The sequence below is a fragment of the Cnephaeus nilssonii genome (assembly GCF_951640355.1).
Source record: "Cnephaeus nilssonii genome assembly, chromosome: 3".
Lineage (NCBI taxonomy): Eukaryota > Metazoa > Chordata > Mammalia > Chiroptera > Vespertilionidae > Cnephaeus > Cnephaeus nilssonii.
Genome location: NC_137074.1, coordinates 66,428,171 through 66,443,112, shown reverse-complemented (window position 1 = coordinate 66,443,112; position 14,942 = coordinate 66,428,171). Strand labels below are relative to the sequence as shown.

The 14,942-nt window shown below is 39.8% G+C and overlaps 1 protein-coding gene across 12 annotated transcripts in view; it reads left to right on the top strand.

Annotated features, from left to right (window-relative positions):
• The window catches only part of PHLDB2 (pleckstrin homology like domain family B member 2), a 231,972-nt gene extending 218,883 nt beyond the window's left edge, over positions 1–13,089 (top strand). For 6 of the 12 annotated variants that reach the window (XM_079766819.1, XM_079766815.1, XM_079766823.1 and 3 more), the window contains 5 exons: positions 3,634–3,724; positions 4,664–4,810; positions 6,602–6,821; positions 10,371–10,456; positions 11,057–13,088. In XM_079766819.1, the coding sequence (XP_079622945.1) occupies positions 3,634–3,724; positions 4,664–4,810; positions 6,602–6,821; positions 10,371–10,456; positions 11,057–11,197 (685 nt within the window). In that variant the 3' untranslated portion in view covers positions 11,198–13,088. Of the gene's footprint in view, positions 1–3,633; positions 3,725–4,663; positions 4,811–6,601; positions 6,822–10,370; positions 10,457–11,056 lie in introns of all 12 variants that reach the window. The other 6 variants (XM_079766826.1, XM_079766816.1, XM_079766825.1 and 3 more) reach the window with 3 other exon arrangements.
• The last annotated feature ends 1,853 nt before the right edge of the window (positions 13,090–14,942 follow it).

Genomic DNA, 14,942 nt, shown 5'->3' with positions numbered 1-14,942 from the left:
CAATGTATGTGAGAGAAAGAAATAAGACTGGGAACCGGATTGAGAGCATCCGATGGCTGAACTTGGTTTTAAAAGATGCTTTAATCAGAATTTGAGGTGCTTCTAATCCCTTCATTTTAGGCTAAGGTTTATATTCTGCTTTCTACCCTGGATAGTGTTAACCAAAGAAGAGGTTCAGGCTCCAATAAAAAACAAAAAGTATTTATTTGATCAAAAAGGTTCACAACCTACGAGGCCCAGATTCAGGCAGCAACCTCAATTGTCTCAGAAGAGAAAAGAGAAAGGCAGGATTTTATAGAGGTGAAACTTACAAGTCTGGTTCCCATTCTGGTCCTCCATGAAAATGAAGGAATCTGGCTAACTTAACAGGGATTGGGCAGTTCTAATATGCAAATGAGGGAGTCAGAAATTACAAGGTGGAAGTAACGCCCATACATGTCCATACAGCAGTTGTCCCAGGATGTTAAAGGCTCAGCTTTGAGTCGAGTGTAGCAACAGGTTAGCAGCCTCATAGCAGCTCTAAGAACTGAGGCAGGAGATGTGCACAGGCCTCCTTCCTCAGTGGCCTCCTGACTCTTTTTTTAAAGTGAATCTCATCAAAGGGTGGTAACATATCATAGAACAGCAAAAGTTTTGCTGAATAAAAGTGGCTTAATGCCAAGGAAATATTCAAGTGAACAGTAACAAAAATGTGGCTGTGGAGAACAATTAAGTGTCTATGGATAAAAATTAATTTATATTTTTAATAAAATAATTAAGTATCTTTTTAAAGTATATCCAGCATAGTTAAAAAAAAAAAAAGTTGACTTTAGGTGCCTAAAATAATGAAGACATGGGCAGTGTTAACATGTACTTTCTTCTATTAAGTGTTTTCAGAAAATTCAGTTCATTTGGCGCAAAAATTAAGACATTTATGAGAACAGTGCCAAATAAATAGATTGGATATAATTGGCATAAAATTAATTAGAACTATCCTATATAATAAAGAGGTAATATGAAAATTAACTCCATGCCCTCACAAGATGGCTGCCTACAACCAGGCCGGCAGGGGGGTTAGTGAGGGATGACCAAATGACTGAACAGCAGGCTGCGTGGGGTGACCAGGCCGGGTTAGTGAGGGACAACCAAATGACTGAACAAGCAGGCTGCATGGGGTGACCAGGTCAGCAGGGGGGTTAGTGAGGGATGACCAAATGACTGAACAAGCAGGCTGCATGGGGCGACCAGGCCAGCAGGGGAGGCAGTTGGGGGTGACCAGGCCACTTGGGGGGGGGCAGTTAGGGGTGACCAGGATGGCAGAGGGGGGCAGTTGGGGGTAACCAGGCCAGCAGGGGAGGGGCAGTTGGGGGCAACCAGGCCGGCGGGGGGGGCAGTTAGGGGCAACCAGGTCGGCAGGGGGGGCAGTAAGGGGTGACCAGGCCGACGGGATCAGGGGCAGTTAGGAGTGACCGGTCTGGCAGGGAGGAGGGCAGTTGGGGGCGACCTGGCCAGCAGGGAGGGGGCAGTTGGGGGCGACCTGGCTGGCAGCGGGGGGCAGTTAGTGGCAACCAGGCCAGCAGGGGGGGCAGCTAGGGGTGATCAGGCCGGCATGCAGGGGCAGTGAGGGGCAATCAGGCCGGCATGGGGGGCAGTTAGGGACAACCAAGCAGGTGGGCAGGTGAGCGATTAGGAGCCAGCGATCCAGGATTGTGAGAGGGATGTCCAACTGCTGGTTCAGGCCCAATCCTGGGGATCAGGCCTAAACCGGCAGTCAGACATCCCCCAAGGGGTCCCAGATTGGAGAGGGTGCAGGCTGGGCTGTAGGGACCCCCCCTCCCAATGCACGAATTTCATGCACTGGGCCTCTAGTTATCAAATAAATAGAAAACACTCTGAAAATTTCTTTTAAAAAATGAACAGAAATATTGAAAGTTGGATAAAGACTTGAAAACTTATCCCCAGGATGAACCCAAATTGCAAATATATGAAAAACCATGGACTGAAAATATTTGTATCTAACCAAGTTACTTGCAACCGGTTCATCTGGGTAGGTTTCAAGTGGCTTCAGGGTCATACTTAGGCCAGTGAATGGAAGCTGTAGGAATATTCAACATGAGAATCATCATTCTAACAATGCTGTCCAAACAATGAAGGAGTGGATACAGTGACTTTTCTGTAACAATGTTCAGGGCACAAGCTAGATGATAAATAGGAATATTGGATAAACCACAGTTTATTCATTTACCTACTGAAGGATGTCTTGGTTGCTTCCAAATTTTGGCAAATACCAGTATGAATAAAACTGCTAAAAACATCTGTGTTCCAGTACTGTTTTTAAGATAAACCACATGGCCAGTGTTACTGCAGTCATTTATCTCTTCAAAACAACCTACGTTTGAGATGATCCAAAGCCTGATTTTGGAAGACCACAGTAATAATTATCTTATATATCTTATATGAACTCACTTTTATATGAATGTCTTACAAACACAAATTCCTACTGTGTGCCGGGCACCATGCTGTGGGGGATAGAGGCAGAAAGCCTCTCTGTCCTCAAGAGAGTCTGGAAAAGAAGACAGATAAGTAAGTGATTATACACGTGTATATGCATAAGAAACAGCTTGGGTTCTCCCGCGGCTGCAACATCAGAGTAAATACATTTTGACCTCGGCTCCCGTCTCTCTTTTCCAAACTAGTGAAATAAAATGTAAGCAAGTGAAAAATAGAAATTTTTGTTTAGTGTTAAACATTTCTAAGTCCTTCTCTTTCTCATTTAATTATCCTTAACTTTTCTTGTCCTCTGTTATAGTTTCTTTCCTTTACTTGTTTGTGTGATGTCTTTCCCAGGTTGCATTTCTTTTGAAGCTCTTGGATCCCTTTATTGAGTTAGTTCATTTCCAAGTTCTTCTCTTTTTCATTTGGTTACCCCTAACTCTTCCTGCAGTGTTCATTTCCTCTGGTTTTTTGGTTTTTTTCATTTAGTTGTTTGTGTGATGTCTTTCCCAAGATGCATTTCTTTCAAAACTCTTGGATCCCTTTATGCAGTTTATTCATTGGTATGGCGGGTGGGTATTGTTGGCAAAACCGGCCACCACCCTTCCATTGCACCTGTAAGAAGTCATTTTTTAATTGGCATTATCATTTAAGAAATAAAATGCCCACAGATGTGAAGGCACAACAAAAAAGAAGCTAATGACACATATTCCCAAACCAAATAAAAGTACTTCAAACCATAGGTGTCATTTACCTAGAACTTTAGTGATAGTCCTGTTGGTCTGTTGACTCTGAATAATTCAGCTAATGGGAAGGCCTCCCACAGGCCAAAATTTTTAGACTTTGCAAGAAAACATTCTGAAAACATTCTTCATAAAATTGTTTTTGGTTTGTTGATGGGTAAAGCACTTTGGCGTTACTTTGCTTGCCTGTATTTTGTCTCCTACACTGAGGTAAGTCAGTATCACCTACAACTTTCAGAGTTGAATTGATTTGCCCCCTCAGACCTTTAAATTGCATTGGATTTTGTCCTACACCTTCGTGAACCTCCGTGTGTGCGTGCGTGCGTGTGTGTGTGTGTGTGTGTGTGTGTGTGTGTGTGTGTTTGAAGAGATCTCATTCCAAAACAATATTCTTGAAAGGTTTTTTTGTTTTATTTAGCGCCAGCACTTCAAATATTGCCAGAATAGAAGAGATGGAGAGACTTTTGAAGCAGGCTCATGCAGAGAAGACACGGCTGCTGGAATCCAGGGTAGGTCTTAGATCGTGATGCTGGAGGGCAGAGATGTGGGGGTGCAAGGTGCTCTTCGCTTGAACCAGGAAGCTGTCCTAGGGCCTCACTCAGTGGTGTGATCGTGAAGTAGTCACTCAACCTTTCTCGGCTTCATTTTCTTACCTGACAACTAAGGGTGTTAGATGATTTCTAAGGCTCTTTACTGCACTACAATCTTTCATAATTGAAAATAGACATAGTGTTGATGTAGACCGAAATGAATGCTTTGTATTATGTTTCCCTTTTGACGGGCACTTTGTTTGCCTGCCAAAGAATGAGGAGGCATGTCATGTCTTTCTGTAGTCTCCATTCCTTGTCAGCTTGCATTAACTGCACTATTGTTAATGCAACAACATTAAAAATCCCTCATTATTGTGACTGTGTTTCAAGCAGAATCTGAACTTCCTTAGGAATCCCCCAGAATGCCTTTGCATCCTGCCTAGGGGCACCTCCTTTCCTCTTCTAACTTCCCCACATGCTTCCTCTGCGACCTTTGGCCAGGAAGCTGCAGAGCAACAACAGGAATTGGAAGGACCCGTGCATGACCTTCAATTAGAAGAGGGCAACTGAAAGAAAGGCTAAATCTCATGACCAGTGTTGGCTGACAATTTGAGAGGCTTTTTAACTAGAAATGGGAGAATCGTGGTCATCAGTATGAAATGACGGAATGTACTGTAATCACCGGCTGGATATTCACTTAAATTCAATTGTTAGTTCAAGTTACTGGTTGCCTTTTTGCATAGATGATTTTGCAAGCTCTGTGATAGGTGATCACGAGTGTTTTAGTCGAGGTTACATATTATAAGGGACCAAGTTATAAACCAAAATTTCTAGCAAGAATTTCCTTTTTTATATTAATTGGACTCATTCAAATATAAACAGTATGTCTTAAAATGTATTCTGCCTAATGATATTTAGGAACGGGAAATGGAAGCCAAAAAACGAGCTCTGGAAGAAGAGAAACGACGCCGAGAACTCCTGGAAAAACGATTGCAGGAAGAAACTAGCCAGAGGCAGAAGCTGATTGAAAAGGAAGTGAAAATAAGGGAGAAACAAAGGGCACAGGTTGGTGGGTCAATCTGGATACATGAGAGTATGTTGCCCCCTAGTGGCTGTTCTGTAGAGGAAGGTAACGCTGTGTCAGGATGCCTTCCAGGAATTAGCTCTTGACATGTAATGGCTAAGGGGAAGATGTGCCTTAGTGGGCAAAAAATTCCAAACATGTTGATTTCAAAACTTATCAGGGCCTACCAATCAAAGGACACTTTTCTCTGCTCGTGCATGGGACATTTGATGGGAAAGACACTTTTCTTCTACCCATTTTTGGGGGCTGTATTTAAAAGGAGAATTTTTTTTGAGGAGCTTTGAAAAATGCAGCTGGATTTACTAAAAGCAAATACAACACCCAAACTAAAATCTGTGGCTGAGGAAGAGAAGAGAGCCTATTAAGGCATCTTTTGGAAGCAAACACTCCAGAACAGGGTAATTTTACCAGACCCGCTGCTTGGTGGTGGTGGTAGTGTTCTGGTTTGTTGTTGTTTCCTAACCACTGTATTATCTATCACATGTGTCCCCATTACTACACCAATCCACACACACATGTGCATGAAATTACTGAACTCGAGCAAAACTTGGGGAAACCACCCATTCTGTTTAACTTCCTATCTTGGTCATCATAGAGTTTGAATTTCTGGTATTGTCACTAGAGCTGCTTACATAATGTATGTTTTCTGAGAAACTCAAATAAAATTTTGTTAAGTCCGTGTAATTTGAAGTTCAAATCAGTTTTACCAAAGTTTGCTGGACCTAAAGGTAAAAGGCACCATTTCCCTTATTCTTTGTAGTTGCTGGCAGTTGATAGTACAGCAGTGAGAGGTTTTCCTTAAGGCTGTGATGCACCATAGGTCTGTAACATCTGTTTGCAAAGTACCACAGAATCAAAGGTAAAATATCGAAGGAGAACTACAAAGTGAAACATGTTCGTTTTATTTTATTAAGCCAACCTCTGCCAAATTTTGATTCGCCGTTAAGGTTTCTGGAAGCCAAACCAAAAAGCACAATTCCATTTTAATCCTAATTATAAGGTTTAACCAAGTATATGATGAGGTCATTTTCCCCAGGGTAAAGGAGTGGGTTAATTTAACAGGATCAAATAAAGCATTATTTTAGAAGCATTGCCCATGGTGATCTCTGCTTCCTGGATTAGACACACCTCTACTCCAGCCGCAGTAAAATAAAAGACATCTATGTCTATCTCTTCGCTGTCTGGTCCTGGACAGAATTTTGACTTCACTTCTTACCTTAGTTTAGCTTCGCTTTGCAAAACATACATCTCTGCCTTAGATTTCTAGTGTATGGAAGCCGATGTGTACAGCTGGGGGCGGGGGGTGGGGTCTTGTGGGGTTTGTACTTACTAAAGAATGTTCCATGAGTCATGTCTGAAATTATTTAAGAACTATTGTGAGGTGGTGGTGGGGAGAACTGGAAACTTTACAGTGGAGGAGTCCTCAACTGTAGGAAGCCGCCCAGGTAACTTCATGCTTCATTCCCCTGTGTTTTTAAGTGCTAAGTAAGGTTTTGAAAGCTAAGATAAATGACATTTTTCTCATCTGTCCATTTCTAGACATAGAATCTATTGGCCTGGGTTTACCCCCTAGCCCTCCCCACCCCTGCAATATTGTAGCATCCTTCTTAAAATACTACCCACTTTTTAGACCCCATGTGATGAATTTTAAGTGCTCATAATCACATGGGCATTTTAATGCTTAGGCTTTTCAGTTGTTTTCTGCTTCTATCCCTCTGATCTAAACGAAGCAAATAACTAGTTTCAGATGCAATGGGTTTGCCCTTTTCTAGGCTCGACCTTTGACACGCTATCTGCCTGTCCGGAAGGAAGACTTTGATTTGCGGAGCCACGTGGAGACTGCTGGCCACAATATCGACACCTGTTATCATGTATCCATCACAGAGAAGACCTGCCGAGGATTCCTCATCAAAATGGGTGGAAAAATTAAAACTTGGAAAAAACGTTGGTTTGTTTTTGATCGGAACAAGCGCACGTTCTCTTATTATGCAGGTGGGTGATGGGAAAAATCTAAACAATGTATTCAAATTAGGAACCCTCTGTTAAAGAGTAAAGACAATAAAATTCAGTATAAGTAGTGAATTGGTAAATAATAGAAATAATGGCAATATTAACTTTGTAAATGTATAATTATTTTATGTTCAGATTATATGGTCCACGTGATATGAATTTCCTCTTAGAAATAATAAAAATCATGTTTTCTAAAAGTGTGAATTAATCTATTCTAGTTCTTAAATAAGCTCAAGTCCAAATACATATTAAATGGAATATATTTTCGAGACCAAATTTCCTCTTTTTAAACCATGAAGCCAGAAAAAAAAAGGTATTTATTTATTTATTTATTGTCATATGCCCTATGTAAGTCACACACAATTAGGCAACTGTAGCTGACAGTCATTCAGCTATAGTTTATAAACTGGAATGGTCTTTTAATCTCAGAGAGTAAAGCTTATCAGTGAACTAGTGAATAAGTAAATATTTATTAAGTGACTGAAATATTTTGGATGCTCTAAATGATGGATTATGAGAAACACACCCTACGTAATCTTCCATAAATACAGGAATATTAGTGTGACTGGCATATTTACCAACAAGCCTCTTATTTACCCTTGATCCATATGGAACATGTCCATTTCCACCACAGTAAGACTCTGGCCTCCTTTCAGCTCTGAAGAAGGGGGGATCATCCCAGAGGTTATGAAGAGACTCTTACTGTGACGTCTGTATCAGCATTTATGAGCCTTGTCAGGAGTTGTTTTTAAAAAGTATGTATGTGATAAGTAAAAAAATAACAGTTCAGCCATTTAATCTATAGTGTGAGGTCAGGATATGTTTATGACGAGAGGTATCAAAACCAAGAAACATGTGAAAGAAATGAAATACTGGCTGTGGAGCCCCAGAATTGGGGGGAGGGGAGGGTGGGGGTATGTGCCTTCTATAGGAGCTCTTTGAGTGGGGTTCCAGTTACTACAGTGGCCAGTGGCCTGACACGAATGGCCTAATCTGACAGGTCCCCTGCTTTGCCTCTCTCGGGCTTTATGACCTTGAATTCTATAGGAATCCAGAGACATTCTCTCCAGTTAGTATGATAGAAAAGATGCCTATTTAATAAGAAATGCTAATTTAGTGTCTGCAAAATGCATTAAAAAAACAAACAAACAAACTTTGCCGTGTGCTAGTCTTCACAGGCAACCTCACCCAGAATTTTCCAAAAGTAAAATTTTGAAATAAATTCAGACAAACAGTTTCATTCTTCTTTTCCCTGGGATCCTTACTTCATTTTATCTGTCGGGTGGGTGGTTCAGTGTCCCTTCCTTCTGACCCATGGAAGTGAGTTTTTCCAAATTTAAACTTCTTAGTGACTGGTTTTCAATTTTTTACAAACCTCTTTGGTATATGGAATATTACTCAGAATCCTAGTGCATAAAACAGACAACATCATATTTCATTCAGCTTTTTAATATTTACATATTCTATAACTGACTGGTGGGACCTAATTTGGCAAATGCTGCCCAGTTGGCTCTGTTTGCAGCCATCATCAGCTTTGCCTGCTCCTGCCACCTCCACTCACACTCTTTCCCAAAACAGCACCACGTTCAGGAACAGATCAGTCCACAGGAAGTCATACAGATTGCAGTTCAGGCTGGACTTGATCCCACGTTAGCCATGCCCCTTTAGCTTATCAGTGAGGTAGATGACCATGGTATGCATGAAGGAGCTGTAAAGGTGAGTGCTGAAAGCTAGAGTCTTTGGTCTCTCTGTTGGCCTTGAACCCGGGCTCTGTACTTGGCCTCCACATGTTAACTGGGTAACTTTGGAAGAGTCTCTAAAGAACTGAGGCACAGAAAAAAATGTCTGTAAGTTGGTAGGATAATGCTATTGAAACAAAATGAGTAGCATTACCTCACCAGCTTACCAAAAGCATTGTTGATTCTCTTAGTTCATAGGGTCCTTGTGAGGCCTATATTTTTCAGAATTCTTTCTCATGTATGAAGTGCCTAACAGAAGTTTCATTCCACAGTTTTCTGCCTGCTTGAAACACTAGCAAGATTTACTTTTATCTTCAGATTTTATTTTGCATCTGTTTTCAGAGAACAAAGTGATATTGTATTCCCATGAATATTGCAGACTCTTTCCAGCAAATGTTTGAGATATACACTGGGTTAAATACAATTAAACAGCTTTATTTTCTACTGAACTTCCTAGGGGATATTGTTTTTCATACTAGGATTTTATTGTTGTTGTTGGGGGAAAAAAAGAGATATTCATTAGTAAAACAATAAAAATAAAAATTCAACAAAAGTGTCTATAAAGAAATTGCCTCTTTCCCATCACAAAGTTCTAACCTTTTCCCACTATTACATCTGAAATATCCTTTTAGATTTTCTCTATTCATTTATATATCAATTTCAGTATGTTGCATGTGTTCTTTCTTCTTTAATACAGTTGGGACCAAATTACACTCTGTTCATAACTTTTTTCACATAACAATATTTCAAGATTTTTCTCTACTGGGCACATACAAGTCTACCTCCATCTTTTCAGTGGCTGTTAGATTCCATTTTATGGCTGGTCTGTTATTGAATCAGTTCCCTGCTAACGTTCAAGCCGACTTTGGCAGCCTTCTGCTATAACAAACACAAATCCGTGTGCATGTGCATCAGGAGCTTTTACACAAAACGTTTTAGAAGTAGATTTGCTGAGTAAAAGGATGGTTTTGCATTTTTAATTGTGTTTATTTTATCAAATTGCCTTCCAAAAAAAGCTTTTTTTTATTTGCACTTCCACCAACAAGGTATGATAGAGTCTCTTTCTCTGCATCCTCATCATGCTTTAAAAACTTTTAATATGCTCATGTGTTATGATTCTTGATGAATTTAAATTATATTTTAGGAACTTATTAGATTACAGAGTGATGTTGTTTATTTGGTTGGTGGTGGGTGGGTTGTTTTTTTAAATTTTTTTTTTTTTTTTTTGCTTTTTATGAAAAATCTGATGAAATCTTAGAAACAGTTTGGAAAATGCTGCATTGAAGGGACATTAAATTATTGATGTGAAGCTCTAATGGGAACAGGCAAATAAATGAAGCATGCTGGACAAGAAATTGATAGAAAAGAAATATAAGTAGCATATTATTTTAAAATATAAGTCGAAAAACACAATTGTTACAAGTTTCATTACAACAGCTCTGCATATTCATAGTTCCATTCTAATGTCTTAGAGAATGTGGAGAAATGACTTATACCCATGTCAATGGTGTTTATTCTTTGTGTGTTCATCTGACAGTCAGAAGTTCTGGATTATCTTTTGACTGCTATTTTTCTGGAAAACCTTGGAAAAAGTCACTTAATCCCTTCAGTTTGGACTGATAATTTCATCTTTTTTCAATATAGAACCAGGCTAATGCACTAACCTAAAATACCTGAATTAAATGTAGATAATTTTAATATTAGTAAATATTTTAATGATGACTGCAATGAATTATAAGTTTTCCTGTCCATTGGTGGTGATAACGTATTTAACACTCATCTATTGTTGCAGACAAGCATGAAACGAAATTAAAAGGAGTAATATACTTTCAAGCCATTGAAGAAGTGTACTATGACCACCTCAAGAATGCTAATAAGGTAAACATTGATTTTCAGGTTTCTACCCATTTTAATGCATACCTAAATTGGCAAAATATGTGTGTGTGTTTTTATTTGAAGCAATTTAGATTTATTGTTCTGACATAACAGATAGATATGATCAGGATGGTGTAGAAAAATAACCATAGAAGTAATTAGTACAGCTGATCTTTTTGTGGGGGGAAAAAGTCATGGCACAGTGAGGAAATGTTCTGGACATATTGTTTGGAGAGGCCCTGCCAAGTGACTCTTTGCTAGGGTTCTAAGTACCTACTACCTGCTTATGGGGAAGGATCTGAGTAGGACCGAGACTGACAGCCATTGTTTGTTGAGCACCCACCATCAGCTAGGTACACTCCTAGAGCTTTACAGAGGAACTGCGGAGAGGGTTGGTGAGCTCTCTGAAATTTCTTGTGCAGAAAGATAGTCAGTCTTGAGAAAGGTGTTGGGACTGGGGTATAGGTTATACCAGAGCGAAAGTAATGCCTATGTAGATTTGCATAAATTGGAACTTTTAAAGAAGCAGCAGCCCTGGTGTTATTTCATGTTAAAGTTTCAAGATACGTGTGTTACATTTTTGTTTCCTTTTTTGGTTTTTAGAGTCCTAACCCATTACTCACCTTTAGCGTCAAGACACATGACCGAATCTACTACATGGTGGCCCCATCACCAGAAGCCATGCGGATCTGGATGGATGTCATAGTTACTGGGGCAGAAGGCTACACTCACTTCATGTTGTAGTGAACTGGAGCGACGGTCCACTTCAGGGCAGACTGCAATAATCTCTTACAAGAATGAAGCCATATGGTATCCCAGATGGAAAGACCCAACAGACCCATCCCTTTAACTGTGCACACTCAGAACTCCTTTCATATTAAGAGGAAGCCATTTGTAAACGAGAAAGAAGGGATTTTAATTCAAAGCTTGATCGTAAATAGCAAAAGAATCAAGCACCTATGAGAAAGAAAACACTATTTTGGAAAATAGCATCACTTAGAGGAGCATTTCTAATAAACTATTTTTTATCAATTGCTGATCTTGGTGAACTAAACAGTTTACAAAATGTACATACTTGGAAATATGTAATTACTTTAGCACCCAAATCATTGGTATTGACATTATTGGTATTAACTGGCTTTTTAAAAATAGGAGCATTTTGCTGAAGGTTGTTAGAAATATGAGCACATAGGGCCTTGGAGAAGAATATATTACAGGAGGAACGTTTGCCCTAATTTTTAAGTATTGCACCAAACCAAAGACTTGACATGACCTCTGTTTAATAGTAGTAGTTTCAAGTGATGAACTGCATTTCGTGTTATTCTACACTTTAAAATGATGCTTTGATGCCATCAAGTGCCCAGGCAGTTGACTTTGAAGGGTTGCCACCAGCATAAGCTACTGTATATGTATAGCAAACCATTTTTTGTAAAATAAGAAAGAACAGAAAGCTGTGTATTTTAGAAAGAAACAGTCTTGGACAGATCTTTTGTCACATTGGGCAATTAAAATAAAGAGACTATTTCATATTAGGAGCTTGTTTTCCTGAAGATTTCTCCATTCCCAGTGCTGAAAATACAGGTAACCAGTAGCCAATTCCTTAGATTGTTGGATTTTCCTTTGTTATGGAGCACACCTGTTAATTGCAGCCTCACATGACATAACTATGAAATCAGAGTTGTGTGGGTTTTTTTTTAACCAAAGAACAGACCAATTAAAATACTTATTTACAGAATGCTGTAGTTTTATAAAATATCAAATGAAGTTCAATCATGTTCTCTGAAATGTACTATTTTATTATGTATCTCTTTACAATAAGCCTTTGTTTCTTAGAGTTAGTTTTTGGTTGAATTAAATGACTTCAGGCAAGTCTCTTTCACAACAGTTTTTTAAATGCCATTTATCATGGCTTGTTATGTTGTGTGTTTGTAAGTATGAATGTAGTTTCCTAAAACTTGGCAAATGAATAGAAGTAGAAAATAATGACATTACTTACTAGTGAAGGTGAAATGATTAGATTAGAAGTGTCTGTGAAATGTTTGTCAGGCCTGACTGGGTACAATTTTTTACATTTGCAGTGTGCTTTGTGTGTATGTATACATATTTCCAATAATAAGATTTTGTAACTGGATGACACATGATTTTACTTGAACAATAGAGGACAAAATCACGATTGCAGGAGACATTTTTATTATCTGGGTTTTTTTTTTTTTCAGAGATCACCCTTAATCTTGTAATGATCTAAAAAAGTGAATATAATTGCTAAAATTTTCTTGGTTTAATGTAAAGACACAACTTTTTTGTACTGTACTTTCTGCATAGGATTGTAAAGATATTCTAATCAACTTTATATCTTGCATGATGTAGTAAACCTTTTAAAAATGTGTGTTAAAATGTGTTGAGTTTGGATTAAAATGTTGACCAGATTTCAGTCTGAAGATAAACTCATCTCTCATTAGGAAGTTACCTATTGGTAACATGACAAGTGTGGCAGGTGGATTAATCAGCCAAAGTCCATTGTAGACTCTACATAAAGGATGTTGTGTGCTAACGATATGATTTGTGGTATAAAAACAAGTAATTAGAAGTATCTTGGTCGCATTCCTGTTGTTAACAAAATGAGATACCCCTGAAAACTCTGACATCTTACTATCTTTTTTCACAGATGTATTTAGTACTGGGGATTACAAGGACTGTGTTTACTTCTACTTCTACTAGAGGCCCGGTGCATGAAATTCATGCACTGGGGGAGAGGGGTTCCCTCAGCCGGCCTCCGCCCTCTCACAGTCCAGGAGCCCTTGGGGAATGTCCAACTGACAGCTTAGGCCCACTCCCTGTCTCCACCACCGCTGTTGCGCTCGCCAGCCATGAGCCTGGCTTCTGGCTGAGCGGCGCTCTCCCTGTGGCAGCGCACTGACCACCAGGGGGCAGCTCCTGCATTGAGCATCTGCCCCCTGGTGGTCACTGTATGTCATAGCGACCGGTCATTCTGCAGTCAGGCCGAAACTGGTTCTCTGACATTCCCCGAGGGGTCCCAGATTGTGTGAGGGTGCAGGCCAGGCTGAGGGACACTATCAGCCTGGGGAGGGATGTGGGAGGTTGGCCAGCCAGGGAGGGACTGCAGGAGGGCTCCAGGGCATGTCCAGCCCATGTTGCTCAGTCCCTATCAGCCGGACCCCAGCAGCAAGCTAACCTACCAGTTGGAGCGTCTGCCCTCTGCTTGTCAGTGCACGTCATAGTGACTGATCGACCAGTTGACTGTCTGCCCCCTGGTGGTCAGTGCATGTCATAGAGAGCAGTTAAGCAGCCTTAGCATATCATTAGCATATTACACTTTGATTGGTTGAACAGCCAACTGAACAACTGGACACTTAACATATTAGGCTTTTATTATATAGGCTATGCAAGGAATAAATCACACAGGTGTGAAGTAAAGCTCTAGGGCTCTATTCCATGGGGACCTCATCTGTCTCCCTGAACAAAGGCCGCAGGTTTCAGAGAGAGAAACTGCCCTCACCAATACGCCCTTTGATCCCTGTTAATGAAGGCAACATTTACAGTAGGTCAATGGAAACAAATTTGCCTACTTCAAACACATCACTGTCAGTAAAAGTACCTTTACGTGACAGCAGCCCCAATTTTTTTCTAATTTGTTAGACTGTTAAGGGTATACAGAGGAAATGATCAATGGATTGTGTGTAATGTTTTTTCCCACTCTGAGAACAATTCAGTTTTTTGTGTTTTTTTTTTCCATTTTGCTGTACATAAAATGCAAGACCTGCAAAAATAGAGGAAGAGAACAGGGACAAGAATGATTGAGAATCTGTGCAATTATCCAAAAACTTTGAGGATGTGTTTATTGTTAGGATACAAGGGATGGTGAAGTAGCATGCATTGGGCATCGCCATATTAACTTAGTCCTTCAGTTGTACTCTACAACAGGCCTAATGGAGAACTATTAAAATAACGTAGCAACTTTCACAGTATGTCCTGAAGTCAAGAGGCTGTCCTTGCTCTCTGTTTCTGGCCTTACACCTCTCAAGAAAGATATCTAGTCAGTTTTTATTTAGCTAACTTTTCCAGCTAACTTTTCTTTGGTTCTCAAGACTCCAAAGATAGGCTGATTCACTTTATCTAACCTTCACCTTTAATTCTAGCTCTGAATCATTGCTCCAATATTTATGACCAAGACATTAAAGTAGCTTCACTCAAAATATATCAACCACAGTGACTTTTTAAGTAATAAAAAACAAGATAAGGCCTTACTTATTGATGCTTGAGACTCTCCAGAATTACATTAAAAAGTGTCAGAGCTGGAATCCAGAAATCCTTGTACCACAGTTTATTTAACCATTTTTCTATTATTGGCCATTTCATTTTTTTCCTTCTTTTTGTTTCTAAAACTGATGCTGTAGTTGCCCTAGCCAGATTGGCTCAGTGGATAGAGTGCCGGCCTGCGGACTGAATGGTCCCGGGTTGGATTCTGGTC